General features: G+C 39.8%; 2 protein-coding genes across 5 annotated transcripts in view; one reads left to right on the plus strand and one right to left on the minus strand.

Annotated features, from left to right (window-relative positions):
• Nucleotides 1-1254: 1254 nt before the first annotated feature.
• On the minus strand, nt 1255-22818 carry Mrpl13 (mitochondrial ribosomal protein L13). Of its 2 annotated transcripts, none has more exons than XM_087556472.1 (7): nt 22609-22818; nt 20950-21073; nt 16044-16137; nt 10742-10802; nt 7523-7609; nt 6394-6515; nt 1255-1503 (listed from the first exon to the last, which is right to left on the minus strand). In XM_087556472.1, the coding sequence occupies exons 2-7, from the start codon at nt 21050-21052 to the stop codon at nt 1482-1484; spliced, it is 489 nt and encodes a 162-aa protein (XP_087412598.1). In that variant the 5' UTR covers nt 21053-21073; nt 22609-22818; the 3' UTR covers nt 1255-1481.
• A 90-nt stretch (nt 22819-22908) lies between these two features.
• Mtbp (MDM2 binding protein) overlaps nt 22909-27275 on the plus strand; it is an 84183-nt gene continuing 79816 nt past the window's right edge. For 2 of the 3 annotated variants that reach the window (XM_087558674.1, XM_087558675.1), the window contains exons 1-2: nt 23091-23240; nt 24020-24100. In XM_087558674.1, coding sequence (XP_087414800.1) covers nt 23123-23240; nt 24020-24100 — 199 coding nt within the window. In that variant the 5' untranslated portion in view covers nt 23091-23122. 3 annotated transcript variants of the gene reach the window in all.

The raw sequence follows: 27275 nt of genomic DNA on the forward strand, positions 1-27275 counted from the left end.
AACCATATAAATGATTACAAACTTCAGAATTGGCTTTCTACAGTGAGATCCCGGGCAGTGAAGAATAAAGGTAAAACCAGGTGATGCTATCAATGGAGAAGACATCACTTCACAGACTTCTGTCAGCCTGGATGGAAAGGATTCTTAGAGGAGTTCCTAACGACCTCTGGCACTACAATCTCCTGGAGAAAAATTCTTCGATTCATAAATCCTATGTCAGACTTGAGTCAGTTCCCTGAGAACATATCCACGTAGACTTCAGAACTGGCCAATGCTCCCCTTCAACTGCACCAGCAACTGAGTACCCAGGTGACCGAACCCACCTGTCCTGACCACAATTTTTCTGTCACTCACAACATTTAAGTCCTTTTATATTTAGTCTGAGACTTTTGGTGTTTGCCAAGGTTTATTTTCCTGAATGACTGAAATAATGCTGATCTTGATCTTAACAAAACTACAAATGAGATATATCCTCTCACTAATCAGTCATGCGTGACTACTTACTCAGCCAAGACTCCTGGCATGTGTGTAAGTAAATGTTCTGTCACATGTAGTATGAAGAAAAAATGCAGGCCCAGAGGATGGTGGCTGAGAACAGTATAATGGGTGTCTCGTCTCCCTCACTGCCTTCAGCAACAACCATTTTCATCCTTCAGAGACTGTAATTCTATCACTTAGCTTTGTCTTTATCAGATCCTAGCAACCGGCCTCCTAACACCCTGGGACATGACACAGCACTGGCTTCTGTGTGTATAGAGTGCGATGCCTGGCCAACAGGTGTGAACTGCAGGAAAAGCCTCACCTATATTGAGGATTTTCTAAGACTGACTGACCTAACAGGGCATCAACAAACCAAAAGGCTCATTGAGTTACTCATGGGAGCAAGAGTGAGTCAAAAGAGCCACTCACTAAGAAGTCCAACTCCAGCATGGCTGACACTTCCTGACAGGTGCGTCAGCAGAGTCTCATCTAACTCCACCTCCTAATCCTCTAACATCTCCTTAGACCATAAAGAATGGAAATGGCTGCTCAGGACACAGAAAAAGACAGCAGCAGCATATCTGTCCCGAGCCAGCACAATGAATTCTACAGAATGGGGAAAAGACACCACAGATAAGGGAGAGGGAGGGTGGGCCTTGTTCATGGGTATAAGAGTGTAATATCTTTTGGGAGAAAATACACAAATATGGGGATTTTTGGCTTCTTACAAGTCAATGTTATAGAAGGGCTATGTTTTCAGTAAGAGACATTGAATACATAACCAAATAAGCATTTTATTAACATTTATAGCATTTAAACCAGTGCCAGGCTACACAAGACACTTCTGTAAAATAGAATGTTCTACTGCACTTTCCCACTGAGGCCTGGCCTTCTTGAGTGTTCTCCACAGTGAGCTCCCGTGTTCTCTCTCTGCCCTAGGTCACAGGAATACTTCATGAGCATTCATTCTCTTGCTGTAATTTTCCACCACTTCCATTCTCCTATATCCGAAAATCATCAGGTCTGAAAGATAAAAACAAAAATATGTGTATATCGTCATGAACCACTATTTCATTTTCTCCTGGATTAAGAAGATTTTACACTTTAAAATGGAAGTTAATTTTCACTTAAGGGGAACACTTCTAAAGAACATTCAAGCCAAAGTATCACAAAACAGAAGTGATAGTTTTAAAGTACTTTACAAAGTAAGCCAGTTTCTCTGTGCCTAAATATATATGTATTTAGTAACTTAAAACCTTCAGTTTCTAGACTGGTGGAATAGCTCAATGAGTAGAGGTGCTAGCGTGAAGGCCCGATGACCTAAGATCGACTCCTGGATCTCATACCTGGGCAAGAGATAACTGACTCCCACATGTTGCTGTCAGACCTCCAGATTCATGTTTATGTGCTTTAAAGCAAAACAAACAACAACAACAACAACACAACACAAACCAAGAGAACAACAACAACAACAGCACCCCCCTAAATTCCTAAGTTTTTCCCTTTAAAATAGATTTCTTTTTATGTTAACACGTGGTGCTGATCTGCTCATACCCAGAAGAACAGTGCTTAGAAAACCTCACGTGAACCACACTGAGCACTGCAAATCCCCAGTCGATGGTTTAGGCCAGTGCTGGTTGAAACAAGATGGGAAAGTTGGAACACACCCTCTTTCCTGAACTCACCATAGCTCCTGACTGTGAGGAACAGCAACTTAAATCTTGTGGGAGAACGCCACACAACCGGGCTAGCCAGCACCATTACAGAAAACCCTGATTCTGTCTACCTGTTCCTGCTCCTTAAAGGATTACACAAGGTAAAATCTTTCTTCACTACCTTCAAGTTTATGAGCTAAAGCACATTTTATAAGGCCATGAACAAAACTCTTGTTTTAATATCATTTACAATAAACTTGACACATTACTAGGATTAATGGCTCTCAGTCCAGAGGACATACACTAAGATTAGAGCCTTGCTCCCTTCACGGGCTGTACCCTGCACAGGGTGCTTCCTTGGTGCTCCCTGGTGCCACTGCACCCAGCACCAGGGCCACTCTGCTTGCATAGTGTCATGTGTATTGCTCATTAAATGCTCTAACCCTGACCCCAGTCTGTGGGAAGACAGTCTGAAGCCACTCATGGTCATCCTTATACCTTCTCAGCTCCACCCTCTCCCGGCAGGACATTTCTAAATGCATACACTGTAGCATGTGTAACACGGGGGATGTGGGGTTTCACTCTAAGTTTTCAAGCACCACTGATGCTAAGTCTTTCCACTCAGTTTCTCTACAAAGGTGACTTTTGTTTACTATAAAGCATCACTGAGTTAACGAGTGAGCAAATAAAATGCAAAGCAGTTCAGGACACAAAACGTTCACCAATGCAGTCTTTCCAGACAAAAAGCTCTCCTACAGAACTATGTAAAACTCAAAACTAAAGAAGTTAAAATGATCCAATTTTAATTTTTTGCCCACACAGTAAAAAAAATTTCCATTTCAATCAGAGTACCACACAGAATATGATTATTGGAATTCTGTAATATGCTGGCAAAACTGCAGCAATTATAGAAATAATTACTAATATGATAGTATTAAAATGGTTGTCCACTTGAAAGCTATGATTTCAGGCAATCAATGTGTAAAGGAAGGACAATCCTGCTATTCTCTCTCTCTGTCTGCCTCTCTGTCTCTCTCTATCTGTCTGTCTTTCTTCTTTCTTTTTTAAAATGTCTTCTCATATACACTTCTAAGTATAATCCCCACAAAACCACGTGCTCAATCAGGCACATGCCTACTTCATATTATCTAGAGAATAAAATATAACTTTACAGCACTTTCTTCAAAACGTTCTCCAGTATAAAGCACACTAAGATGATAAATTTGTCCATTAATGGAAGAAGTCAGAGGAACAGTCAATTGAAAATGGCTTGACTTTAAACGTTATGACTTTGTTATCGATAGCGTTCATCTCTTATTTCCATCCATTATTTTAGAAAATGACTAATCAGTAATAGGCAAAATGGAGTTAGCATATGCTGAGAGTATGCTTTAAAGACCAGAAAACCTCTGAAGCACTGAATTTAAATGAGATCCCAAGAGTAGCAGTTTTGAATAAAGTGAAATCAAATGTACTAATCGCCAGCTGGCTTAATATTTAGGTTGACAATTATTGCTGCTGTTCAAAAGCTTTAAGTCTCTGAGAGAAAAGTTTATAAATTTCCCTATTACCAAAAGCCAAAAAAATCCCCATATAAGTTTTATTAACACACACACACACACACACACACACACACACACACACACACACACACACAAAATGGAGCAAGTTTCTAGTATTACCAGTATCTTCACTCCTGGTGTAGTCCAGACATACCTGTCCCATCATGTCCCTGCAGACTCACCATCAGATCGATCCTGAATAATTTCTAATGATTACATTCCAAAGGGAGACTACATTCTTGAATCATCTATTTTTGTTGGAATAAAAGCTATTTCCTCCAAAAGGAGAGATTTCCGTCTCATAGAGGAGAATTCAATAGTAAGAAATTCTACTTTCAGTGTATTGAATTGAATGGTATTTGAGATATTTTATTTCTACTTTTAAAGTGTACAGAAATTTACTAGAACTTGAAGCACTAAACTTTAATTGCACAGGCCAGCAAGGCAATCACTGTGGTCACTGAAACTTAAAATTAATCGATAACAGCAATGGCAGAGCAGCTGGCCAGAGCCAGCTGTCTATAAAGCTTTTCCTGGTCACATGCGTGTCATGCACTAAAAACTAGCTGGGCCTGCTACTAGCGCTAGCATGCGGAGAAAATGACATTTTGAATGATGTCTGTTAAATGATTACTAACCCTATACCACAATAAAGTTTAGTACATGTATATCCACTTACTCTTTGGGCAATAGAAGTTACCATATGTTGCATAACTACTTAGGAGGAAAGACCACTACTTTAATGAACCATAAAGAAAAGCCCTCCGTCTAATGTGTATTCCTGTTACAGGGAATAAAAGTGAAAGAACAGGAAAATCCATCCCCACTGTAGGAACACAAAACTAAGCCAAGCGGCTCTAAGCTCTACTGAGAGTCTCTTTAAAAATAATTGCAGAGAAGCCCTTTCTGTACTTATATGGTAGAGACAGTTACAAAAATAAGCAGTTGTGACCAGTATTGTTTGATTTAATAACATTAAATAGACTAGTTTTGAATGTGAATGTATTTCCACACTGCTTTGGTTAAACTCTTTAGACTATATTATAACTTCCTATAACTTGGTGATATATTTGATTTAATTAGATCTGGTTAAAAAATGCTATCACAATTCTGCTGGTCACAAATATAAGCTTACTTCTGATGGTGAGTCTATGAGAATATTAGACATGGAATATATTTATGGGATGTTTGTTAAATGAAGACAACTTGATGGGACTTCAAAGATGACTTACCGTTATAGGATATAATTTATTAAAACTGAACATCTGTGAACAGTGTTCTTTCTACTTAGACACTTCTATGTAAAACTTCTCTATGACTAGGCATGCTAATACTATGTGAGTTCCGATGAAGAAACAGACTTAGTGAAGGGTTTAGAACTAGGCCATATAAAGGGAAGTTCCGAACCTGAGTACCGAAGTTGGTGAGGGAAGGATTCATCTCTTCATTTTTCAGAAATTCCCACCCAGCCCTGAGAACACGTGGCAGGTCCTCTTTCTAGGAGTGGGGTCGCTCAGATGAATGACTGTTCATTGCGCACATCGCAGGCAGAAGTAGCTCTGCCCACCGTAGATGCACAAGGCACTCCAGTGCCACAGTCGGGAGGATGACCTAGGAGTTAGTTACCTTCTGCTCAATCCCTAGTCACCACTTAGTGCATAATCTTAGTGTACTCCACATCTTTCTCTGCCTACTTTCTAATTTATAAAAAATGGGATCAAACTATAGTTCCTCATGAGAACAGTACTGTAAATGCTTTCTTACCTCTTGCTATCTTTAGTTGTTAATATAGGAAGATAGTAATAAGATATAAATTAAATTATTCTGAGTAGTGATAAATGGCTATAAAAACTGAAATATGCTTTCTTTTACTTTTTTCCTAGACCTTATGAACTTCACTTATAAAAGCTATTGAAGAAAATTGTGTATCATTGTGAATTCACTTGGTGAGAACGTGTTGAGTGCTCATGCAGTGTGCTGGGCATAGTGCTTAGCACTAAGCAGGACAAGGATATAGTTTTATTGTGAGCTGTCAAATCTAGTGAGCAACACAAGACACTAAAGAGACAAACACACACGCCCAACCCACACTACGAGAAACACAGCAGTGTGAAGGAACTTTCCACTACGGGATAGATAGCCTACAATGAGGAGCCCAAGCCAGGTAAGGACAAGAGGCACTGCCCAGGAAAATGAAGCTATATGCTACATCTTCTGTATTTCCAAGTCACAGGAGCCTGGAGACAATTAGGCCAGAGATGGCTTGTCATAATGGACATAAGGTACAGGGAATTTGTGTGGAAGAGAGAAAATGTTCTATTATTTTTTTCTTGGATCAAACCTAAAATTTCTAATTTAATGGACTTTCATTAAGTGACATTCTTGTCTTACCATGTAATATGAAAATGCAGACTCCCCCATTTAGGATGATGACAGTGGAGTTACCATTAAAACAGTCACCCCACACACAGTGGCCTCAGGTGCAGTATCCAACAACACCTTTGCACTTACTTCACATGGTCGCAAGGCTCACAGACCTTCGGGTCCAACATCCTCACTGGAGTTTGAGGTTAAAAGCTGCTGAGTTTCTAAAGGGATCTGAAACTGTTTGCTCCTGCCACCTTTAAGGGTCTGACATTTCTCAGAGTTCAGCTTGAAAAGAGAAGAGTGGAAAGGCACAGGGGAGGCACACTTACGGGGCCCACACTCTCGGGAAAGCCTCTATTTCTTCTTGGGTGTACTCGTCCAGCCGCTTAGGCACTCTCCGTGGCTGAGGAAGCTCTTCCACTAAATTCTTAAGAATATCTTCTGGAATATCCTACATTAAACATATCTACAACTTAGAAATCTTCAAATATATTTATTAGTAAACAATAAACTTAGTATTAAAAACAAGCAAAAGGAATGAGAAAACACCATAATCTTTAAAGCACGTTGTATAAATCCTGAGAAGTTCAATGAAGTGGTGATGCTCTCTGAATTGTCTTTCCTTCTGCTTTTCCTCCTTTTCGTTTATTGCTCCTTGATTTCTGGAGACAAGGTTGGATCCAGGTTGCCCATAAAAATACTCTAGACAGCCCAGGCTGGCTTTGAGCTTGTGATCATCCTACTTCAGCCTTCCAAGAGCTGGGTTACAGATATGTGTCGCCTTGACAATTTATTTTTTAAAAAGTAGTAATTAATTTATCCCTTTCTTGTGTGCTATAAAAAGGAGCTGTTTTGGTTCACCCTTCCACTTTTCCATCCGGCCAAGTGTGCACACCAGTAGCTGTATCCAGGGCTACTGCCTTCTAAATGTTACTTTTTCTTCTCAGAATTTAGCTTGGCCGTGCAGATAGTGACTGAGCTTGCATAAGTCATCACTTAAAAAACTCCTTGTTGAGTCATGAGCAAGAATTAGCAACCAGAAGTTATTAATCCATGATCCACAGAGAGCTTATTTCTTATCACATAAAATGAAACAAAATTACTATTATTTTTTCACAGGTGATAAAACCATCACTGAGGACCCCTGTTTCACAGGGCACTCCTAATAGTTTCCATTAAAAAGAAAGCAATGACTGACAGGCCAACAGAACTTGTAGATCTTTCTGCTCTTTAGCTCAATGACATGTCACTTAATGGTTTAATGAGGGAATCATTATCACTGTGTATGTATGCATGTGCTCACGCATGTGTGCATTATGTTCACTTTGAAATACAATAAATATGTTGGAAGCTGAGATATAATTATTGACAACCAGCCTATGGCAACTGTTTGACAGTAGGAAGCAGTGCTTTACTGCGCACCGAGAAGAGGCACTGCCCGCAGTGCTGCCGACTTACCTCATCAGGAAAAAGATGCAGCCTTTGCATCATCGTTCTTCTGTGCAGGTTTTTGGGCAGCATGCCATAAGTAGCTAACTTCACAATCTGAAAAAGAGATACACGGAGGGCTTAACACAAGGCGAGACTCAGGAGAGACTGAGGGCAGAGACAATTAGAGGTGGCTGTGCAAAGGCGTGGCTAAGAGTCTGTGTGAACCAGGACGGAGACAGACTAAGTAAACTGCACAGGAGCACTCGAAAGGGACTTCTGTTACTTTCTACACTGCTGTTTCCTAGAGGGCTACTTGCCTGTTGTATATTGAGTAAAAGAAAATGGATGGGACTAGAGAGCACCCTTGTATCTGTTCAGTTTCAACCTAAGTCATTCTCTAAGTTTGTACAAGAACCCAAGGGATCTGAATTCTATCTCCACGAGGAGGGAGACAATGAGCTTTAAATTCACAGACTAATCTGAGTAGAGTGATACTGACAGTTAAGTCACAAGGTAGCACCAATGGTCACAGTGAACATCCACCAACAATTTACTACTTGTATAATAGTCAGTGTGTCACATTTTAACAATGTATTTATGATTCTGTGAACCAAGTACTATAACCAGCCTCAATAGCAGCAGGGAAATTTAGTGCAGACAGTGTGACCTAATTTCATCTATCTATCAAATGCTGTACTGGAATTCAAATTAAACAGTATTACTGCCAGGAAGAGAAACACAGTGTGCAATCACATGCACAATGTACTTCTCCCTATAAGTCATTAGGACAACACATGCCTTGTGGCACTGCACACACACAGTACACAAACATGCACGTAAGACACTCGTCACAGAACAAAAATTGATAAATAAAATGTTAGCAAATTGAGATCTTTCAGTGAGTTAATAATGTAAATAGGCTCAAATGAAATATTTTATAAGCCTTCACTAAACATTTTGTATTATTTTTCAATTTTTGTTTATCAAAATTAAAATTAGAATAAAGTATAAAGACATATATATAATTGCCATGATTAAACCCATTACCATTGCATGGTAACTTGAAAAGTAAGAAAAATTTAAAAATTTTTTACAAACCTTATCACGTTAATATTAAAGTTGAATTATATTGCCTCCTAGTGTACAGTTCACAGACCCAAATGACGCAGAAACTAACTTTTCAAACTTTTGAAGTACTTATAATTTATTGTAAATTATATTAGAGAGCATTATCTCTCCAGTCGTACAGTTTTTCTGTACAAGCCACAGCAAGTAAGTCAAGCACAATTTAGGGACCTGTAATAGTGTAAAAACATACTACCTATGAAACAGAGTACTATTTCCTAAGAAGTATGTCTGCATGAATGATTCAGACGTCAACATGTGGGACTTCTCAATAGTTACCAGGTCTAAGTATAACAGAATACCCCTCTCCTACATCCAACAGGAGAACTTGAGGTAGTACTAAACGAACGGTTGTATCATGACAGTCAATGCATTTATCGTTCCTCCAACTTTTTTTATGAACTAAGGAGTGTTTTTGGAGGGATGCCATATTCACTTATAAATGCCTTTAAGAAAATAGCTAACAGTTACCAAAAGGGAAAGGGCTATTCTTCTCTGAGTATATAGTTCAAGGGCCAGGTTTATTGACAGCCAAGAAGGAAAAATAAGTTGTAAAATACTAGAAAGGACACTGGTAGTAGGGTAAACATGAATTATAACTTTCCTGAGTATGTCATTCAAATGATAATAAATATTAACAATACTTGTTATTTTCCCAATATATTTTTATTGGGAATTTCATACAGTATATCCCAATCACACTTGCTTCTGATTCCTCACAGGTGTCCCACACGCCCCCTCCCCTGTACATGTCCTGTCCCAAAGAAAAAGAAAAACATACATCAAGTTCAATTTGTGTTGCCCATACACTCATTAGAGCATAGTCAAACTCCCAGTGGACACACCCTTAAAGACAGTTGAATTCTTCCCCATGTCCCTGCCAGAAGCCATCAACTGTGAAGAGCTACACTCCTAAAAGTATTAATAATAGTGTTTATTATTTTATATACTTCAATAATAACAAATATGTATTTATTAAATTAATAATCAAGCTATTAATTGTTTATTAAAATATCTTTTAGGGCTAGAAATGCAGCTCAGTGGTAGAGTGGTTGCCTAGCATGAGCTAAAATTCTTTTTTTTTGGTTCTTTTTTTCTGGAGCTGGGGACTGAACCCAGGGCCTTGCGTTTCCTAGGCAAGTGCTCTACCACTGAGCTAAATCCCCAACCCCCTAAAATTCTTAACAAACATTCTCTGTCAAGATTGTCTTACCCCTTCCAATTCAACATTCTTGTTATTTATCTTCTCATCATTTGACTTTGGTTGGTTTGGGTTTTTGTTGGAATGTGTGTTTTTTATTTGCTTACAACCCATTATTCCCCTATCTTCATTCTGGGATCTGTTTTCTCCTCCGTGATGTGTTGGTAGGGATAGTAGATGTTGGAAGGGGTTAATTTAAACTATAGCAAGTTATATCCCAGATAAATGCAAATCAAAAGGAGACTGATACACTACACTCTAGCAGTGTATCCTCAAGATAGGAAGCACTGCTAACGATCAGGAAGGCCAAACATACTGACCTTCATTTATTTGTTCTGTAAGATTATCACTCTAAACGTAACTTCACCTAACACTAAGCCTTCAAAATATACAATCCCCCAACTGACAGAGCTATATAGAAATGAACAAGTCCATAACTTAGATTTTAGTATCATATAATCATTTAATCAGATAATAAATCAGGCAAATAAGTTGGTAAAATTAAAATACACTAAGCAAGCTCATCATATTCTAGGCAATGACAGACTTACCCCCCCAAAAAAAGTATCTAAAATTTTGAGTTGTCATAACTGTAATTAGGAAATACAATTGAATGGTAATGAACATGACATCAATAAAGCTTTGTGTAGCTAGGTGGGGTGGGGCACACCTTTAATCTCAGCATTTACATCTCTGAGTTTGAGGCCAGCCTCACTTACAGAGTGAGTTCTTGGACAGCCAGAGCTACACAGAGAAATACTCTCAAAAAAGCAACCTACCAAACAAACGACAACCTCCAGAAACTTTGTATAATGCAACGAACCATGTATTGCCCAGAATGGTGCCTACAGTAGAAGGGACATGGTAAAAGCGGTCTGAACCAGTCTTGCCCAGAGAGCCACTACACACAGCAAGCTTACCGCCACTGGGTCTTTCAGGTGGAGCTGTGCAGCTGTTACCTGTCTGAAGCCACCCGGGTAGCTGTTAAAAGAAGAAACATGCTCTTAAGGCGATCATACTTTTATAACAATACAATGATTCTAACAAATTCTATTTTGCTTCTGGATACTGTGTTTATTAGTTCTTAAAAATTAAATAGTAATGGGACCAGTGAAATGTCTTGGTGGGTAACAGTGCTTGACAACCTGAGTTTGTTCCAGGGACCCATTAAATAGAACTGACTCATGCAAGTTCTTCTCTGACCTTCATACCCATATGTGTGGGCACCTGTACATGTACACACACACACACACACACACACACACACACACACACACACACAGGCTCACACTCACACATACTCACAGTCACACTCACACAGACACTTACATACACACACACAGTCACACACACTCATACACTCACTCACAGTCACAGACACACACACTCACACTCACAGACACACAATGAATAAAATAGTAAAAGGATCTCTTTCTTTACAGATCTATTATTTTTACATGGATTTATGTGCACCATGTGTGTGCAGGAGTCTGCAGAAGCTGGAAGAAAGCATTCCCTGGCGTCATAGGCGGTTGTCAGGGACCAGGTGGGTACTGGGATTTACCCCAAGAGTAGTAAGTGCTATTAACTGCTGAAATATTTCTCTAGCCTTAGGATTTCCTTCTTCTTTAGCGTTTATCATTAATTGTTTTTGGTTGTATGGGTATGCAGCCTGCATGCATCTCTATGCACCATACATGTGCCTGTGGCTCACAGAGGCGAGAGAGGGTATCAGATGCCCTGGAATGGAATTACAGATGGTCACACAGGTGCTGAAATCAAACCCAGGGCCTCTGGAAGAGCAGCCAGGGTTTTTAACTGATGAGCCATCTCTCCAGCTCCAGGATGTCTTTCCTTAAACATAAATCAAGGAGCAATAAAGAAATAGTAAGGAGGCTGAAGAAGTGACTTGGTGAGTGAAGTGCTTGTTGCACAAGAATGAGGATGTGAGTTTGGATCCCCGGGAGCTGTAAAAGCCGGATGCAGAACAGCCATCTATAACCCTATTGCCCCTTTGAGATGGGAGGTGCACAGAGAATGTCTGGAAGCAGAAAAGCACACACAGCACAAACCCAGCAGTTAGAAACCCTGCCTTACACCAAGGTGAGAAATGAGGTCACCACCTGAGGCTGCTCCCTGACCTCTGCATGTGATGTGGCATATGCACACACCCACTTTTACACACAAAATAAAAATAATTAGTAAGCTACAGTAATTGAAATATTATTCTCCTGAGTGACTATTAATATTTCATAGGTAGTTATCTCAGAAAACTTTCTTGGCACAATAGTTTTCATATTAATTTTGTCATTCATTCATTCTCTTACCCATTCATTCTGCCTAGATTACCATTCATTTACTTAAAAAAAAAAAAAAAAAGAAATAGCAGTGAGCCAGATAATTTACGTTCCCTACCAAGTAAGACTAACTGTAATCTAGGTGTGAAGACTGGAGAAAGCTGGTGGCAGAACCGTGGTCCTGAAGTCACGTTCATTCGCCCTTTTATATTGAGACGTGGCTTCCTGGCTCCGACTGGTCTCCCTCCTCACATAGCTGAGGATGATGCTCGATTCCTGCTCTTTTACCCTCTACTTCCCAACACCTGGGACTGCAGGTGGGTTCCAGTTCACTACACAGCAACTACCCTGTTTTAGAAGTCAGGGAAAGATCCCTTGGAACTATGGGTTGGGTCTAGGTAGTAAGTTATACTTATTAGTGCTCAGATCAAATATCAGACTTAAATGGCAGACTAGAGCCAGCATAGTAACTGGATCTAGACCGAGAAATCAGATTCTGTCAGTGGCTCTCAGTGTAACATTGAGAGTCTGGCTTTATATTTGTGTATGGGTTAGTCTAATAAAACTGTTATTTGCCCCAACTAATTTTTTAAAAGTCTATGTGTCAAAAGAGAAAATTACTTGTAAAAGTATAAGAAACTGACAATACATGGCTGTAAAGGCTTACAACAATAAATAAAAGAAAAATTTAAATGTTTGTAAAAGAGAGAAAGCAAACAAAAAAGCATAAAGTAAGAGACATCCAGTGGATTCTAAGAGAAAACTTTAGGATTACACAAATTTGTTTTTTAAGTAAGTTTCTTTTACGTAACCTTCAAGAAATTCTGAAACATTTTAAGAAGACTGAGGAAGCTACATATTAGGAATTCAACTTAAAGACAGATTAAACATCTACTGAGAAAGATGGGTTATTTCAAACTGATCAACTTGTTTCATGGAATTTCAATTTTGGAGAAAAACACTTGTCTAGACATCTATTCCTATAGTCTTTCCCTTCATGGAAAACTACTTTGTAATGTCTATGCTAAAGATCATCTTTCTATTTTTAACAGTGGGCTGGCAAATGCTACGGCCTAACAGCACCTATGCTATACTGCAGGGCTCTGGGCTTTCTCCTGAAGGACTGGAAAGCAGATCCCAAGCAGGGAGTGACCCGAGTAATGCAATGTGCAGCTGATTCTCACAAGTGAAGACGGACAGAGGAGACGACAGCACAAGTTTCCCATACGAATTAACTCCACGTAAACTTTCTAAGACTCTGTTTTGCTGTGTACTGGGGATGCACAGGTAAATAAGACAGGGCCCTGACCTGAAAAGTGGTGATGCGATTTTGGTCACCCATGCCAAGACATTTCAGTGAGTTTAGACAAGGTATTCAACACTGAAAAATGTGCTGTTCATAAATGGTCAGAAAGGACTTTCTGCGACAGGAAATCAGCAGAATGCCAATGGAAAGGCCAGATTAAATTATATAAAAATTAAGTAACAGTAAAAATATCATAAAGTTAATAAGAAACAAAAAGTATGGCAATAGGCTAATGATGAAAAGCTCATAAACAGTGATTAGGAAGCTGGGTGTGAAGCACACTCCTATATGCCCAGCGCTTGCAGGCAGAGGCAGGAAGATCACAAATTCAAAGCCAGATTCAGCCACATAAAGAGCTCAAAACAGGCCTGGGCTTCAAAGTCTGTCTCAAAGAACCCCAAAGAAATAAATAATGTTCTTCCCCCCTTAAGAAAACAGGGGGTAACACAAATGGGCAGACACGTCACTATTAAGCAAATGAAAATAATTATATATTTATTTTATATTATATTTATTATAGTACATTATATTATATTCATTTATATTTATATTATATAATAATTATATATGTATATATGTATATGTATATATGTGTGTGTGTGTGTGTTTCTAGAGTAATAGAATGCCTCTGGAAATGCCCGTCAAAAGACCTATTTATTCCTTTCATCTTGAAATTCATTTCTTTTCCAGAGGATTTTTTTTTTTTTTTCAGAGCTGGGAACGGTATCCAGGGCCTTGCGCTTGCTAGGCAAGCGCTCTACCACTGAGCTAAATCCCCAACCCCTCCAGAGGATTATTTTAAATGAACTTACACATTTTATAAAGTATTATCCAACTCTATAAATATTTAAATTTTGTTTCATTTTAAGTACAGAAGAAGAATTAAGCATGGTAAAACATACAGTATATTGCTATATAATGACTAAAATAATTTTTATGAAACTGAAAAAATCATAAACATACATATATTTCCTAAACTGTCAGGTCATGGGTAAGACTTGAGTTTCATTCCTTTTAGAAGACTCTAAAATCGCATGTATAAAGAGTGTTTGACTGGAAAGTCATTCCATAGGAACGTGTAAGCACTGCACACAAGGTGTGGGGACTGCACAGAAACAAGATCATCTCCTGGTCAGCAGGACATAGGGAAGGCATTCAGAAGTTGACAAGAGGCGAGGGTTAATGGATGAACTGGAGTCCTTGAGAAAGAGGGTGAATGACTGTCAGAGGAACAACCCATGCAGAGGCATCAAGGTGAGCAGTCAGTGTGGACACTGAAAACCATCACGACAAGCTGCAGCCACCGCTGTGCTGACAGCACACAAAGCACTGTGACTTTCCACCTGCCAGCGAGGAGGTGGTGCCCCCTGACCTCCTCACCACCCAGGCTGCCCATAGTGCACTGCGCTCCCTGCTGTCTTGCTTCTGCCCTGCATCTGCACAAGACACAGGCAATGCTGCAGGGACTGACACGGGTCTCTGTTAAATGCAACATACGTTCTCAGGACTTTTCACATTTCTTTCCCAGTTACTTCTGTTTTATAGACCTCAGCTTATAGAGATTTGCCAGAAGCAGAAGTTACTAGAGATGCATGTGAGTTTATTTTTGTGAAACTGTATCAAACTTTCCAGAATGTATTTTAAGGGGGCAAATGGACAAATTCTGGCTTTAAAAATTAAAGGTATCTGAAGAATGATCTCAATCAGGAGTGGACGATCAGGGCTGGAGACATGGTTCACTGGTTAAGAGTCCATGAGCCCTCTTACAGGGGACCCAGTTTGGCTCGCTCACCCACATGGCAGCTCATGACTGTGTGTGACTGCAGTTTCAGAGATTCCGATGCCCACTTCTGGCCTACTCAAGTGGGCCACATAGATACATGGATGCAAGATACTTACACACATACAAATTTTTTAAAATATGAGTGGAAGGTCAACATTTATAATCATAACTTGGATGACAGCACAGAGGTAGGTCTAAGTAAATCCTGCCCTTCACCTGAAATTATGGGTTAAGTGGACACGGACGGCAAAGCCTCACCTCAAAATCAAATGATGGAGATAAAATCTGAAATGAAGCAGTTAATCTCTTGCCACTGAACTAACACAATTAAAACACATAAAAAGGAAGAGTCTTAGTTTAACAGGAACATGTGTGGAAAAACCTAAGGAGGTCTGGCTAACAGTAAACAATATCAACCATAATTGACATGGCAAAATCTATTTTACAATAAAACAGTCTAACTGGAACGATGGAGGAGAGAGTCTCACTGTTCCTGGGAACTCTCAGAACACCCGAGTATGTGCATTTACTGAGGAGAGACGGGGACAGACAACGCGGGAGCTAGAGAAGAGCAATGGTTCTCTAGCCCTCATGTGAGACTTCAGCGTTCGGCAGCACTGCAGGCAGTAAGATGAATCACAGCAGGAGAAAGACTGACTCACTGTACTGACGGGTGTGGTCTGGTTTTGTTCACTAAGCTATACACACAACATCAGTAAATCAGTATTTCCTTAGATGCCATTTTTAAAAACTCTCCTTTTCCTTTAAACCAAGGGCAGCGGTATCATTAAAGCCACACATCTTAACTATATTCCTTAGCAATGATGCTTTCTTACCCAGTATGTGAGGAGTACACTTTTTGTTCCCATTTGTTTCCAGAAAATGCAATATGTCTTGTGTTTATTATGACAACATGGTCTCCACAATCACCTAGGTTTAAAAAGAAACAAGGCAGAGACTGTATATGAAAACATCAAAGCCTTAAGGAAAAAAAATGGCTTGATTATTTAATTACTAAAGTGTTAACAACACATTCAAAAATGAAAATCCCAGCACAACAGGCTTGAACACATTTGTCTCATTTGATGCAAGCACAGACAGAGCTGGCTGGCTGGCTGTAAAATCTCAACACTGGAAAAATAGTAGATGACAAATGTAAAAGATAACAACACATTCTTTAGGTCACCCCACAGTTATTCCCTTTATTCCTCTCATTGACAATTAAACCTCTGTGCTAAAATGTTTACATTTCAACATTTCTATTACATTTACCTTTTAGTGGATGATACAAGTTTCCCTTTACAAATAGCAAAGAATATGAGAACAATCTGTACATAAAAGCACCAAGTATGTTTTGCCAATAGGCGAATTAGAAACAAATGTGAGACATTACAATCGATTATTATTCTTTTCAATTTTAGAGAACAATGGAACGCTATGGCTTTATGCTTAACTATGGCCATGAGGCATTTTCCAACCACGTTTAACTAATTAAATCTAAAATGGCACTCTCAGCAAGGACTGTAAACATACTTGACAGGACAGATGACCTGAAAACCAAAATACATGGACTGTAACTGTTTCCTCTTGAAAAACACCTTCTTGTGTCCAACTAAAAACAAACTGAATTGTCAACACGCAAGTTTCAACATGAACCACTGTGTATGATATCATTGGCAAATCTGAAACATTAAACCACTATTCTACTAGGGAAAAGACTTCAACAAAAGATTCTAGAACTATACTTTAAAATGTCACTAAAAATAGAAAGTATAAATTAGTATACTACTATAATCTCCAAATTGCAAGAAAAGATTCCATGCAAAGAATAAATCTAAACACAACATTTTCAGGCAGGTTCATAGTTTAGATCAAGGGTGAAGGAACAGTGTAGGAAGGGTGAGTCAGTTTTCATTACCAGTGTGAAAGGAGTCAGAGAAGGAACTGGAAAGCCTGCTGCTGCTGACCTGAAAGGTTAAGTCTGAGAGCCCCCAAAAGTGACACATGGTAGCCAGTAAAGCAGTTGGATAGAGAACCAGGTAGGAGCCCAAGAATGGCTCTGCATGCTGAGATGATGACCCCAGCTTCAGACAGTTCACAGCTGGGCCGCTGAGGCCTTCAAGGGTAGGCAATTTGCCTGCGCTCAAACAAAACTACTGAGTCCAGCTCTGCTGTGATGCCTACCTAAAGAATAAATTCAATCTTTTAACTTTTCACTAAAATGGAATTTCTAAAAAGGCTGTAAATATGTAGAAAACATCTAGAGTGACTTAAAAAATTTACAGAAGTCAAAGGCTCTTCGGACAGGCAGCAGTTAAAACACCGTAATTAACATGAAAGCAAGTTCTTTTATATGTAAGATGTAGATTTCTTTTTTAGTAAGTTATGTCAAAATTCTTTATCGTCAAAGCTCTTTCCTACTACTTCAAAACAAAATGGATCTGGAGCTAAATATGTGTGTCTAAGTGAACTACGGACTAACACAAAAGTAACTATGGTACAGGAGGCTAGAGACCTGACCAGCATGGTCGCTTTTGTCTAATTTCTGTTAATGAAAAAGATATAATCTTCGGTTAAAATTCTTTTAAAGGTTGCTACTTTGTGAATGTGAATGCAGGAACACGTGCCATGAAGCCCACACAGAGGTCCGAGGCCAACCCTCTTGATGTGATCCTCTCCTTTCGCCTTTCTCAGCCTCCCAGGGATTGAACTGAGGTCGGCAGACACACAGCAAGCTTTGTCACTCACTGAGCTTTCACTGTCAAGTTTAAACATTTGAATAAAATTGTATAGTTTCTGTCCACGTACAGAATGTAAATAAATCAGAATTCCTACATCTTTTTTTTTAGATTGTATCATTTTGTTTCCACCAATATGAGACAAATAATAGTTTCTCCATTCTTTACTCATTACCACTACTTTATGATCATATTGGGGTTTTAACTTGCATTTCCCCTAATGGCTTGTATTAGACTTTTGTGTACCTGCCACCTGGTCATGTACCTGTTCACTTTCTAATTAATTAGGCAGTGGCTTTTTAGTGTTGTTTGAGACGTTCTTTATATAGTCTAGGTCCAAGTCCTTTGTTAACTGCAAAAATTTCCTTCTAGTCTGTAGCTTTTTTACCCCTCTCCTCTCAAGCCCTACTTCAAGATACTGTTTTTGTAAGTAAAACCTTAGGATCCTTCTCGGGTGACTTATGGCCAAGAGGCCAAGGTCTGACTCTCTGTGTAGCACCGCTTTTACAGATTTTAAAGATTTTGTATGAGAAATATTTTAAGATTGCTATTCAAAAGCAGTAAAACAATAACAATTGGTACTGGCCTTTATGTTTACTTTCAATTTTGTGAAGTCAAATATAAAAGGCCTCATGCGAGCATGACTTCTGGCATCTGAGCCTGTGTATAGCCATAGGTCACTGTGTTACCATAAACCCTAACTGTGAGGACTGTGATATATGCTGATGAGTCCCTGTCATCTCCTCCTTGACCTAAATCGCCCACAAACGTCAAATCTCAGAGGTACAGTGCTAGTTTAGTATATCTGAGACCCAGGTCCCTAGTAAAACACACACACACACACACACACACACACACACACACACACACACACACACGAGAGGGGGAGAGAGAGAGAGAGAGAGAGAGAGAGAGAGAGAGAGAGAGAGAGAGAAAGAGAGAGGTGGTGGGAGAGAGACAGAGAGGGGGAGGAAAAATAAAACAAAATCATGTATAAGTGACAAGCTGGTATCCCATAATGTCTGGCCAAGGTTCATTTGACAAATCAAGCAGTTCAAATATTACTTACACTACAGTCTGATACCTAAAGGTCAACTTTATAGTCATTATTTATTACTGTTCATTTCTAAAAACAAAATATGTGCAGTGATTGTGAATCCCTGATACCTAGTTTATAGCTGCTTGTTAGACTACTAAATGCTGGAAATACATTCTTTTTTTTTTTTTTTTTTTTTTTTTTTGTTCTTTTTTTCGGAGCTGGGGACCGAACCCAGGGCCTTGCGCTTCCTAGGTAAGCGCTCTACCACTGAGCTAAATCCCCAGCCCTGGAAATAAATTCTTAAAAGACAATGCTTTATCAAATACTGGTGATTTAGAAATTTGACTGTAGTGACATCTTGTGGTCATAAGCAGCTTTGCAGATGTAGAGTTAACACGTTCAACACAGTGAGGCAAAAGTGCTGTGCAGTACTCAGTAATTCAGCTGTCACAGCAACCACAGAACCAAACCTCCAGGAAGAACAAGAGGTGTCTGTGTTTATGAAGTATCTGTTCGAAAATGTCATGTAAAAACTACTTCTGACTCTAATGAGGTTTGGTATGGGTCACATGCTGCATGAGGTGCTTGAGCATGGCAGAATCCTTAGATGCATATTCTACATAGAGACTTCAGAGTATGGGCTATTCCCATACTCCACTGAAAGTTTATTACAGAAGAAAGAACAACAAATAAGAAAAATGATTCAGCCTTGTTCTTAACTAAATCCAATAATCTGAAATACTTCTTTCTTGCTTCAACTCCATGAATCTCAAAATCTAGCAGTTCAAATGCCAAGGCCCTAGCTGGAAGGCAGTAACAATGTTAGAGGTTGCTCAGAAGCCACAGGAACAAGTCCTGCAGGGGACGTGCACAACTGTGTGTTTTATTCTGTCATTTGGAAAAAGATAACTAGGTGCAGTCTTGTGCGGAAACTATGAGCAAGAGAGTATAGAGAACAGCAGTTCAAAAAAGTACAGGGAGAGATGGGGAAAAGATTTCCGATTGCAAAAATGCTGCTAACTTATAATTTCATCATGGTTATTAGGCAGGGTATGGGGACGCAGAAGAAGAGTCACAGAGCACAGAGGTAGAGAAGGCTTCAAACCACAACATCCGAAAGGACGCAGACACTACTAATTAAGATAGGGAAAATTGAGAAGGCTGGTTGGTTTGGGTAGGACAAAAGTAGGAGTATGATGTCTCTAACTGGGCTGATTACTGAAGAGGACTACTTGACACCCAAGAGAGCATGCTGATCAGACAATAGACTTGGAGCTCAGCATACAGGTCAAAATTAGAGACAGTCATATGAAGTATTAACACTCATGTAGGTTTTAGAGATCCGAGGCAGAAATCAGTAACTTCATGAGTGACAGGAAAGGCAGGACACTAGGATATACCCACTTCTTAGTATGACGAAAATTTGGATATGACAGAAGATACCTCAATAAAACTCTTCTAGAATAAAAAGTTTATTTTATAAACAGCATACAGAAAACAAATCTTTAATTCAAGAGTGGACAGCAACTTATCACATCTAGCTAGCTTTATCCTTCCTGGGAAGGATTTTTAGGAAACAGGCAATACCTATTAATGCCTCTCCACTCAAAGGTGTGTCATCATGAGAAGAGGTAAATGTAAGAAGGGAAACTCAATTTACAGTGCAAATCAGACAGCACTGGAGTGGAAAGGAGGCCACTGGTGAATTTCCGCTTGGTGATAGCATCAAATGGGGTTGTCCTAAAAGAACTGGGGTGTGTGTGTGTGTGTGTGTGTGTGTGTGTGTGTGTGTATGTGTGTGTGTGTATTTGTATTTTTTAATCAAACTCAGTTTAGCACCCAATGAGGTCTTCCAGAAGGAACAGAGTATGGAATCCTCATATATGCACAGAAAGGACCCCTTACACAGTCCTATTCTGGAGTGTAAACCATGGCTGCTGCTGCTAGGACTAAGATAATACTTACTCAGCTGATGGTACACTGGTTTATGTAACCCCTGAAGTTTATTGGATGCTATGGCCGCAAGTTTGCCAGGGGGCTGCATTTTGCCATCCAAGAGATACCACATTCGAGCAAAAGTGGCCCATTGCTAGAAAACAAAGAAAAGGATGAAGAAAATTCTACTTAAAAATGGAAATAATTAAAAACATTACAACATGCTATCATGCATATTCTATAATCAATGCCAGCAATCACTTTGAAAAACAGACTATCACTAATTTTTTTTTTTTTGGTGTGTGTGCATGTGTGTGTGTGTGTGTGTGAGCATGTGTATATTTTGTTTTCATTATCAGTTCTGAAGTCTTTTCCCATTGTTGTATTAGGATAGTCAGGCATGTTATACAGAAAGCTGGGAGGCTAATTGGCAACTGAAGATATCTCAAGAACTCAGTTCCAGGAGAGCTAATGGCAACTATGCAATCAGAGAAGTATAGCTGAGGTTCAACATGTCTGTGTGCGTGACGACTGGGATATACTTGACAACAGCCAAGCACTCTACCCCTGAGATACCTCACTAGCCCCTATTCCATGCTTTTGAGACAGAGTCTCATTAAGTTACTCAGCTTGGCCTGAGTTTACTCTGTAGCTCCCAAAGGCTTGAATGTAGAACTTTCCCCACTTCATTCTCTAGAATAGCTGGTACTACAGGCCTGTCTTCCAAGACATCTTTAGGTCATCTGATAAAAATCACTGGCTTCAATGTCTCCAAACTAAGGAAATTATCTCTGTTCCAGAAAGACCTTGTCCAGGTCCGTTCATATGCATACACACAGAAGTTATATGCTAGAAAAATACACTTAAGCTTGTGGTTTCGTATTGGTTATCCTCAACTTTAAACTATCCTACACATATGCAGAAGGCAAGTTTACCCCATCCCATGAGGACTAATGCTTTAAAAAAAAAAGCTTGATAAACAATGCAAATGCTGCCATACATCAACTCAACGTCAAAGTTTTAAAGTGTTGACTTTCACATCTGGTATTTACCTCATTACAGACAGGTAACAACTACATTTAATGGAGATGTACTTCAAGTAGCATCAGGCTAGGAATCATCTTGGATTAACATACCAGAAACTAATTCTTTCTCTTCTACTTAATACAGAGTATTTTGTGTGGCATACTAGAAATAGCATTCTAACTGAATTCTCCGTTTTGTCTTTCAAAGATCCCCCATCTGTGAACAGTCTTGTGATCAAGGGTGCTTAATCCTTTTGATAAGACTTCAAGGTCAAAACCCTACAACAGGTCTCCATTCCTTTTTAAACTCTTTTTAAAGCGCAGATCGATTTCAAGGTTGGCCTTGAACTTCTGATCTTTGTCCCTCCACCTTCCATGCGTGCACTACAATTACAGATTTATGCAGTGCTTGGGATAGAACCCAGGGCTTCCGGTATGCTAGGCAAGCACTACACTGCATCAGTTACAGCTCCACCCCCACCCCACCCCCGTCTCCACTGTACTAAACAAAAATAAACATATTTTAGTGGTTTTCACTGCCCCACGTCACTCAAACTATTATCTTACTTTAGTTCTCTCCTCAAGGAACTAAAGACACGAAAGGGGTAGGCTGAAGAGAGAAAGGAGCAACAAAACAAGGATATCAAGTGGTGGCCAGACTCACAACTCTCTGGTATGTGACTTCCTAAAGCAGCTCTTGGCTACAGGAGTCAGCTTCCTTGAATGCTCAGCCTCTGTATCAAATCCTTGTGAACCACTGCTCTTCATTTTCGCCATCGTACAGAGCACACTGTCCTGCCCGAAGCGTGCAAGCTCACCTGGGGCGCCTTTGAGAAGCTAGACATGCTCCCCAACCTACAGCGTCCTTTCCTTTGCTCTGGCCCAGCCGGGGCACAAGCACAATCTGTCCGGCTGGAAACAGAGAAACCCGAACACGAAGGTTCCTATCACTGTCGTGCATTCATCCGCTTCCCTGCTACTCTCGGGTCCCCGCCGGTAGCCGTTTCGTTATGAAAGGAGCAAACAGTGTGGCTACTGAGAGAATAATTTCCCAAAATAATTGGCAGGAAAACCAACGTAGGACAGTATTTTCCAGCTAACCTAAGCGGCAGGAAACCGGAAGTGCGCGTTGCGCGCGGCTCTTTTGAGACCTAAAACTGAGCCTGAGTGCGAAGAAGATGGATCGGTACTTGCTGCTGGTCAGCTGGAGGGAAGGAAAGTTCCGATCCGTGGCTGGTGGGGAGATGGAGCCCGGGACTGAGGCGTCATCCCTGGAGAGCACCGAGAAACAGCCTCGTAAGCTCTGGGCTGAGAAGAGGCGGGAAAGACCGGTGGGGAGGGAAGGATTTGAGTTTCTGAAGTCCCGGAGGGAGGAGCATAGGTCGAATGGTCCCGGGAACATACAACTCTCTGAAGTAGTTTTTATAAGAACTGAACAGTAGTATAATGTCAATGGAAAAGATATAAAATTGTGGGTATTGGATGCCAGTGTCCCAAGTGCTTGGCAAACTGAATATTTACCCGGTTAAATCTCCTGGTGGCATAGTAATCGAATTTTTGCTTTCTGGGGAAGGTATGCATTTAGAAAGTAGTAACCCTTGGTGTACCACCTTGAAGAAAATACAGAAACGATAGGTTTTGCAGATCTGAGTTTCCATTCTATTAAGGGAACATGCCACAGTAAAAAAAAAAAAAAAAAAGAAAAAAAAAAGAAATGACCGGTTTTAAAAGATTTTTAGCTGCTTTTAGTTTTTTGTTTGCATTGTTTTTTGATGTACCTGACTAGTCTTTATTACATTTTCTTTGTTTCGATTAAGCAGACATTTTGAGGAAGAAAAGTATATAGTTCATATATACATCTTTTGGAAGGAAGTTTTGATTTCTTTTACTGATTAGCATATATAAATCTGGAGAGTTGATTGTTTTCTCTGCTGTGTCAGCACTAGAATAGACTTGATCAACATATATATGGTATATACAACTTACTGGCCTTCAGATACTCTGGTAGTGAAATTGAAACAGACCTAGATTATGTTAACTCTTGAGCCCACTGAATTAGGTCTTTATTTTTATAGATTTGACAGCAACCAATATTTATCACCTCTTGAAGAGAAGCATTAATGATTCAATCCATCCAGATGATAGTACGTTCCCCGGTAAGTACAACAGTGTAATGAAATTCCCCCCTAAAGTCTGACACAGCATTTTATTGGAAATCAGTTAGTTTGATAGCCTAGGAGTATAAGAAATACTTGTTGACTTTGAATGAGGCACAGGGATATGGGGGTATCTTAAATTTTCAACTACATTATTATTCCTGATATTCAAATGTTGTAAGTTGTTATAAAAGTTATTCTGGACTTCCAACTTGAGTTCTGCTTCTGTGTAATTCTTGCTCTCCTAGAACTCTTATCTACAGACCGGGCTGGCCTTGAACTCTCAGAGATTCACCTGCTTCTGTCTCCTTAGTGCTGGTATTAGAGGCATGGGCCACCACCACTGCCCTGCTTGTGGACACATTGTTAAAGTTCCTACTCTGACTTAACATTACCACACGTGGGTGTTTTATTTCTTGTCCACTTTTACTGATTATCTTAAAACAAAAACAACTTTGTGCTTGCTAAAGATAGTGTTTTTCCTCTCAGTTCTCAACTGCTTTGACCTTTTGAAGTTATCTGACTCTTTTGGGCAAGAAATCTTTCCTACTTTTAGCTCTATTGGCATTTTACAAATAGCTCTATTTGCTTTAATAATTTCCTTCTTTATCTGATAATATCCTTTAAAGGCCCAGACAATAGGAATATGGAGACAGATCAAATCCTAAAAGCTGTTGGAAATATTTATAGATAGCAGGAAAAATGTCATTTTGAGAGCTGCAGCTCTCATGATTCTGTTATAATCTGTTCCCTTCCTTATTAGAGGACCTTCAGTTTCTTGGGCAGCTTTCGCCCCTAAGGATTGATTTCCAGTATGTAGGTGCTGCACTAGCCTATTGTCCAAGTTCTAATGGTACTCGTATTAATTTCTGAAGTTGGTGAAGTTTAGACAGTGCTACTATTGCAGCAAAGATTTTCCCTCATTCATGCATTAAATGTGTATGTAAAAGAGCTCTTGAGAATATTCTAGACTGGGTTCTCATGAAAGTATTCTTTCTGCTTATATGTGCATGTTTCTTATAAGACACACCTTTACCCCAGTAATGCAGAACTCTGCAAGTGACAGTGTACTGAAGGCATGAGAGATCATTCCAATACAATAATCAATTAGACATTAGAGTTGTTCCATGACCTATAACATTCTTATCAAAGCTAATTAAAAACTCTTGTTGGTTTTTAATGGCTCAGTGGATAGGGTTGCTTGCTGCCATGGCTGATAACCTGAGTTCATTCCAAGCGGAGCCTAGAAATTGTCTTCTGATTTCCACACAGAGCTGTGACACACAGGTGCCTACACACACACACACACACACACACACACACACACACACACACACACACACACAGAGTATGATTTAAAAAAATTCAAAACACTGATTGGTTTTCAATATTTAAGACAGTGAAAAAAGTAGTAAAGGTAATATTTACTGTGTATTCTGCAAATTAAAACGTGAGATACACTACAATTGAAGTATTTTGTTTCTTTGTTAAAACTATTGAAAATAGCTGGGCATCACGTTGTTCTTTGCCATCATAGAACTTGTACAGGCTTAGCATCTTTTCTGTGCTTTGGCAACTTACCTCTAGTTTCACCAGCTTCTAGTGTATTTTCTTTGGGCCGTCAGTATTGGGAAGTGTGCGTGAATTCCTTTCATGTGAGTGTTTTCTGCTAGTATTTTCCCTGGGATATCCTTACCTGTCTTAGCATGTTTGTTACAGTAACCAACCTACAACTCTTGATAGACATTTGAATAGCACTCTCAGCACCAATCATTGGTTTTCTGGCTAGTCTTCATCTTTCTCAGCAGGTACTTTTTCTAGTTATCCATTGAGGGGAAAATGAGTTTATATCAGAAGACCAGGAGGAAAAAAAATTGAGATATTTTTCTTTCTCTGTATAACACTGAATAGTAAGATGCTCAGTGATTGGTTAGCAAACTGAAAGTAGCGTCATGGTCACTCACTGCATGATGCACTTTTTTTTTTTTTTTTTTTTTTTTGATAATGGTTTGGGTACTAAAAAGCTAGGTTGGAATAGTTATATAGACATCTTTGTAAATTGTGTCAGGGTATTTGAACTTCTTCCTAATTGTAGTCAACAGCCATTAAAATTTTTAATGCAGGGAAGATGATCAGATGTTGTTCTTCCTGTTTATCCTCCTCTTCCCTCCTCCTCCTCTTCTTCCTCCTCTTCCTCCTCTTCCTCCTCTTCCTCTTCTTCTTCCTCCTCTCCCTCCTCCTCTCCCTCCTCCTCTTCCTCCTCTCCCTCCTCCACTTCCTCCTCTCCCTCCTCCTCTTCTTTCTTTTCCTCCCCTCTTCCTCCCCTCTCCCTCCTCCTCCTCTTCCTCCTCTTCCTCCTCCTCCTCCTCCTCCTCCTCCTCCTCCTCCTCCTCCTCCTCCTCCTCTTCTTCTTCTTCTTCTTCTTCTTCTTCTTCTTCTTCTTCTTCTTCTTCTTCTTCTTCTTCATTGTTTGTCTTTTAAGTGGGTGTGGGATGTTCATGTGTATATGCTTGTTATCATGTGTGCATGTCCTAGGGAACCTCCCTTCTCTGCCTCCCAAATGCTGAGATTGTAGGTGTCTGCCACACCTGCCTGGCTTTTATATGGGCACTGGGGATGTGAGCTGGAGTCCTCACAGTTGCATGGCACCTGCTTTATCTGTCCCCACCACCTGCAGATCTGCTCTGAAGTACTCTAGTTGTACCAGACATGTTAGGCACATTAGAGATGGGATTGTTACAGAAGATCAGCTGAAGAATGGGGGCGAGGAGGGCTCAGGCAGTTTGTAGGCAGTGGCCAGCTCTGAGGGGGAGTTAGAGGGAGAATGCCTGTCTTAATGCTGAGGTGGCTTAGTTTAGGAGAAAGGAATCATACATGGCTTTAGAAGTCTGACTGGTGGCATTACTAAGAAGGAAGTATGACTTGTTCAGAACACATGGATGGTTGCCTAATGAGATATTGAAGATATAAAAATTGAATATGCCTATATCTCAAACTACAGGAGGGTAGTGCTGGAGATGTAGTTATAAAATCGTCTGGGTATAGATGGAAGCCATGAGAAAGAGGATATTGTTTATAGATGGTGGGAAGACACAAAACAAAACAAAACCTCAATATCCCCAGTAGTCAAAGAACACCACTTTTAAGAGACCGTAAAGGAGCCAGAATTAGCGCC

This window comes from Rattus norvegicus, chromosome 7, assembly GCF_021556685.1.
Source record: "Rattus norvegicus strain SHRSP/BbbUtx chromosome 7, alternate assembly SHRSP_T2T, whole genome shotgun sequence".
Taxonomy (NCBI): Eukaryota; Metazoa; Chordata; class Mammalia; order Rodentia; family Muridae; genus Rattus; species Rattus norvegicus.

What these genes read in the sequence shown, in the direction of transcription:
- Mrpl13 (XM_087556472.1), bottom strand. Translation starts at nt 21,052, where the DNA reads ATGTGGTATCTCTTGGATGGCAAAATGCAGCCCCCTGGCAAACTTGCG. An exon ending in ACCAGTGTACCATCAGCTGA is followed by an intron (nt 16,138 to 20,949) that starts GTAAGTATTATC and finishes TTTTAAACCTAG; the next exon opens with GTGATTGTGGAGACCATGTT. An exon ending in ACCTGAAAGACCCAGTGGCG is followed by an intron (nt 7,610 to 10,741) that starts GTAAGCTTGCTG and finishes TCTCTTTTTCAG; the next exon opens with ATTGTGAAGTTAGCTACTTA.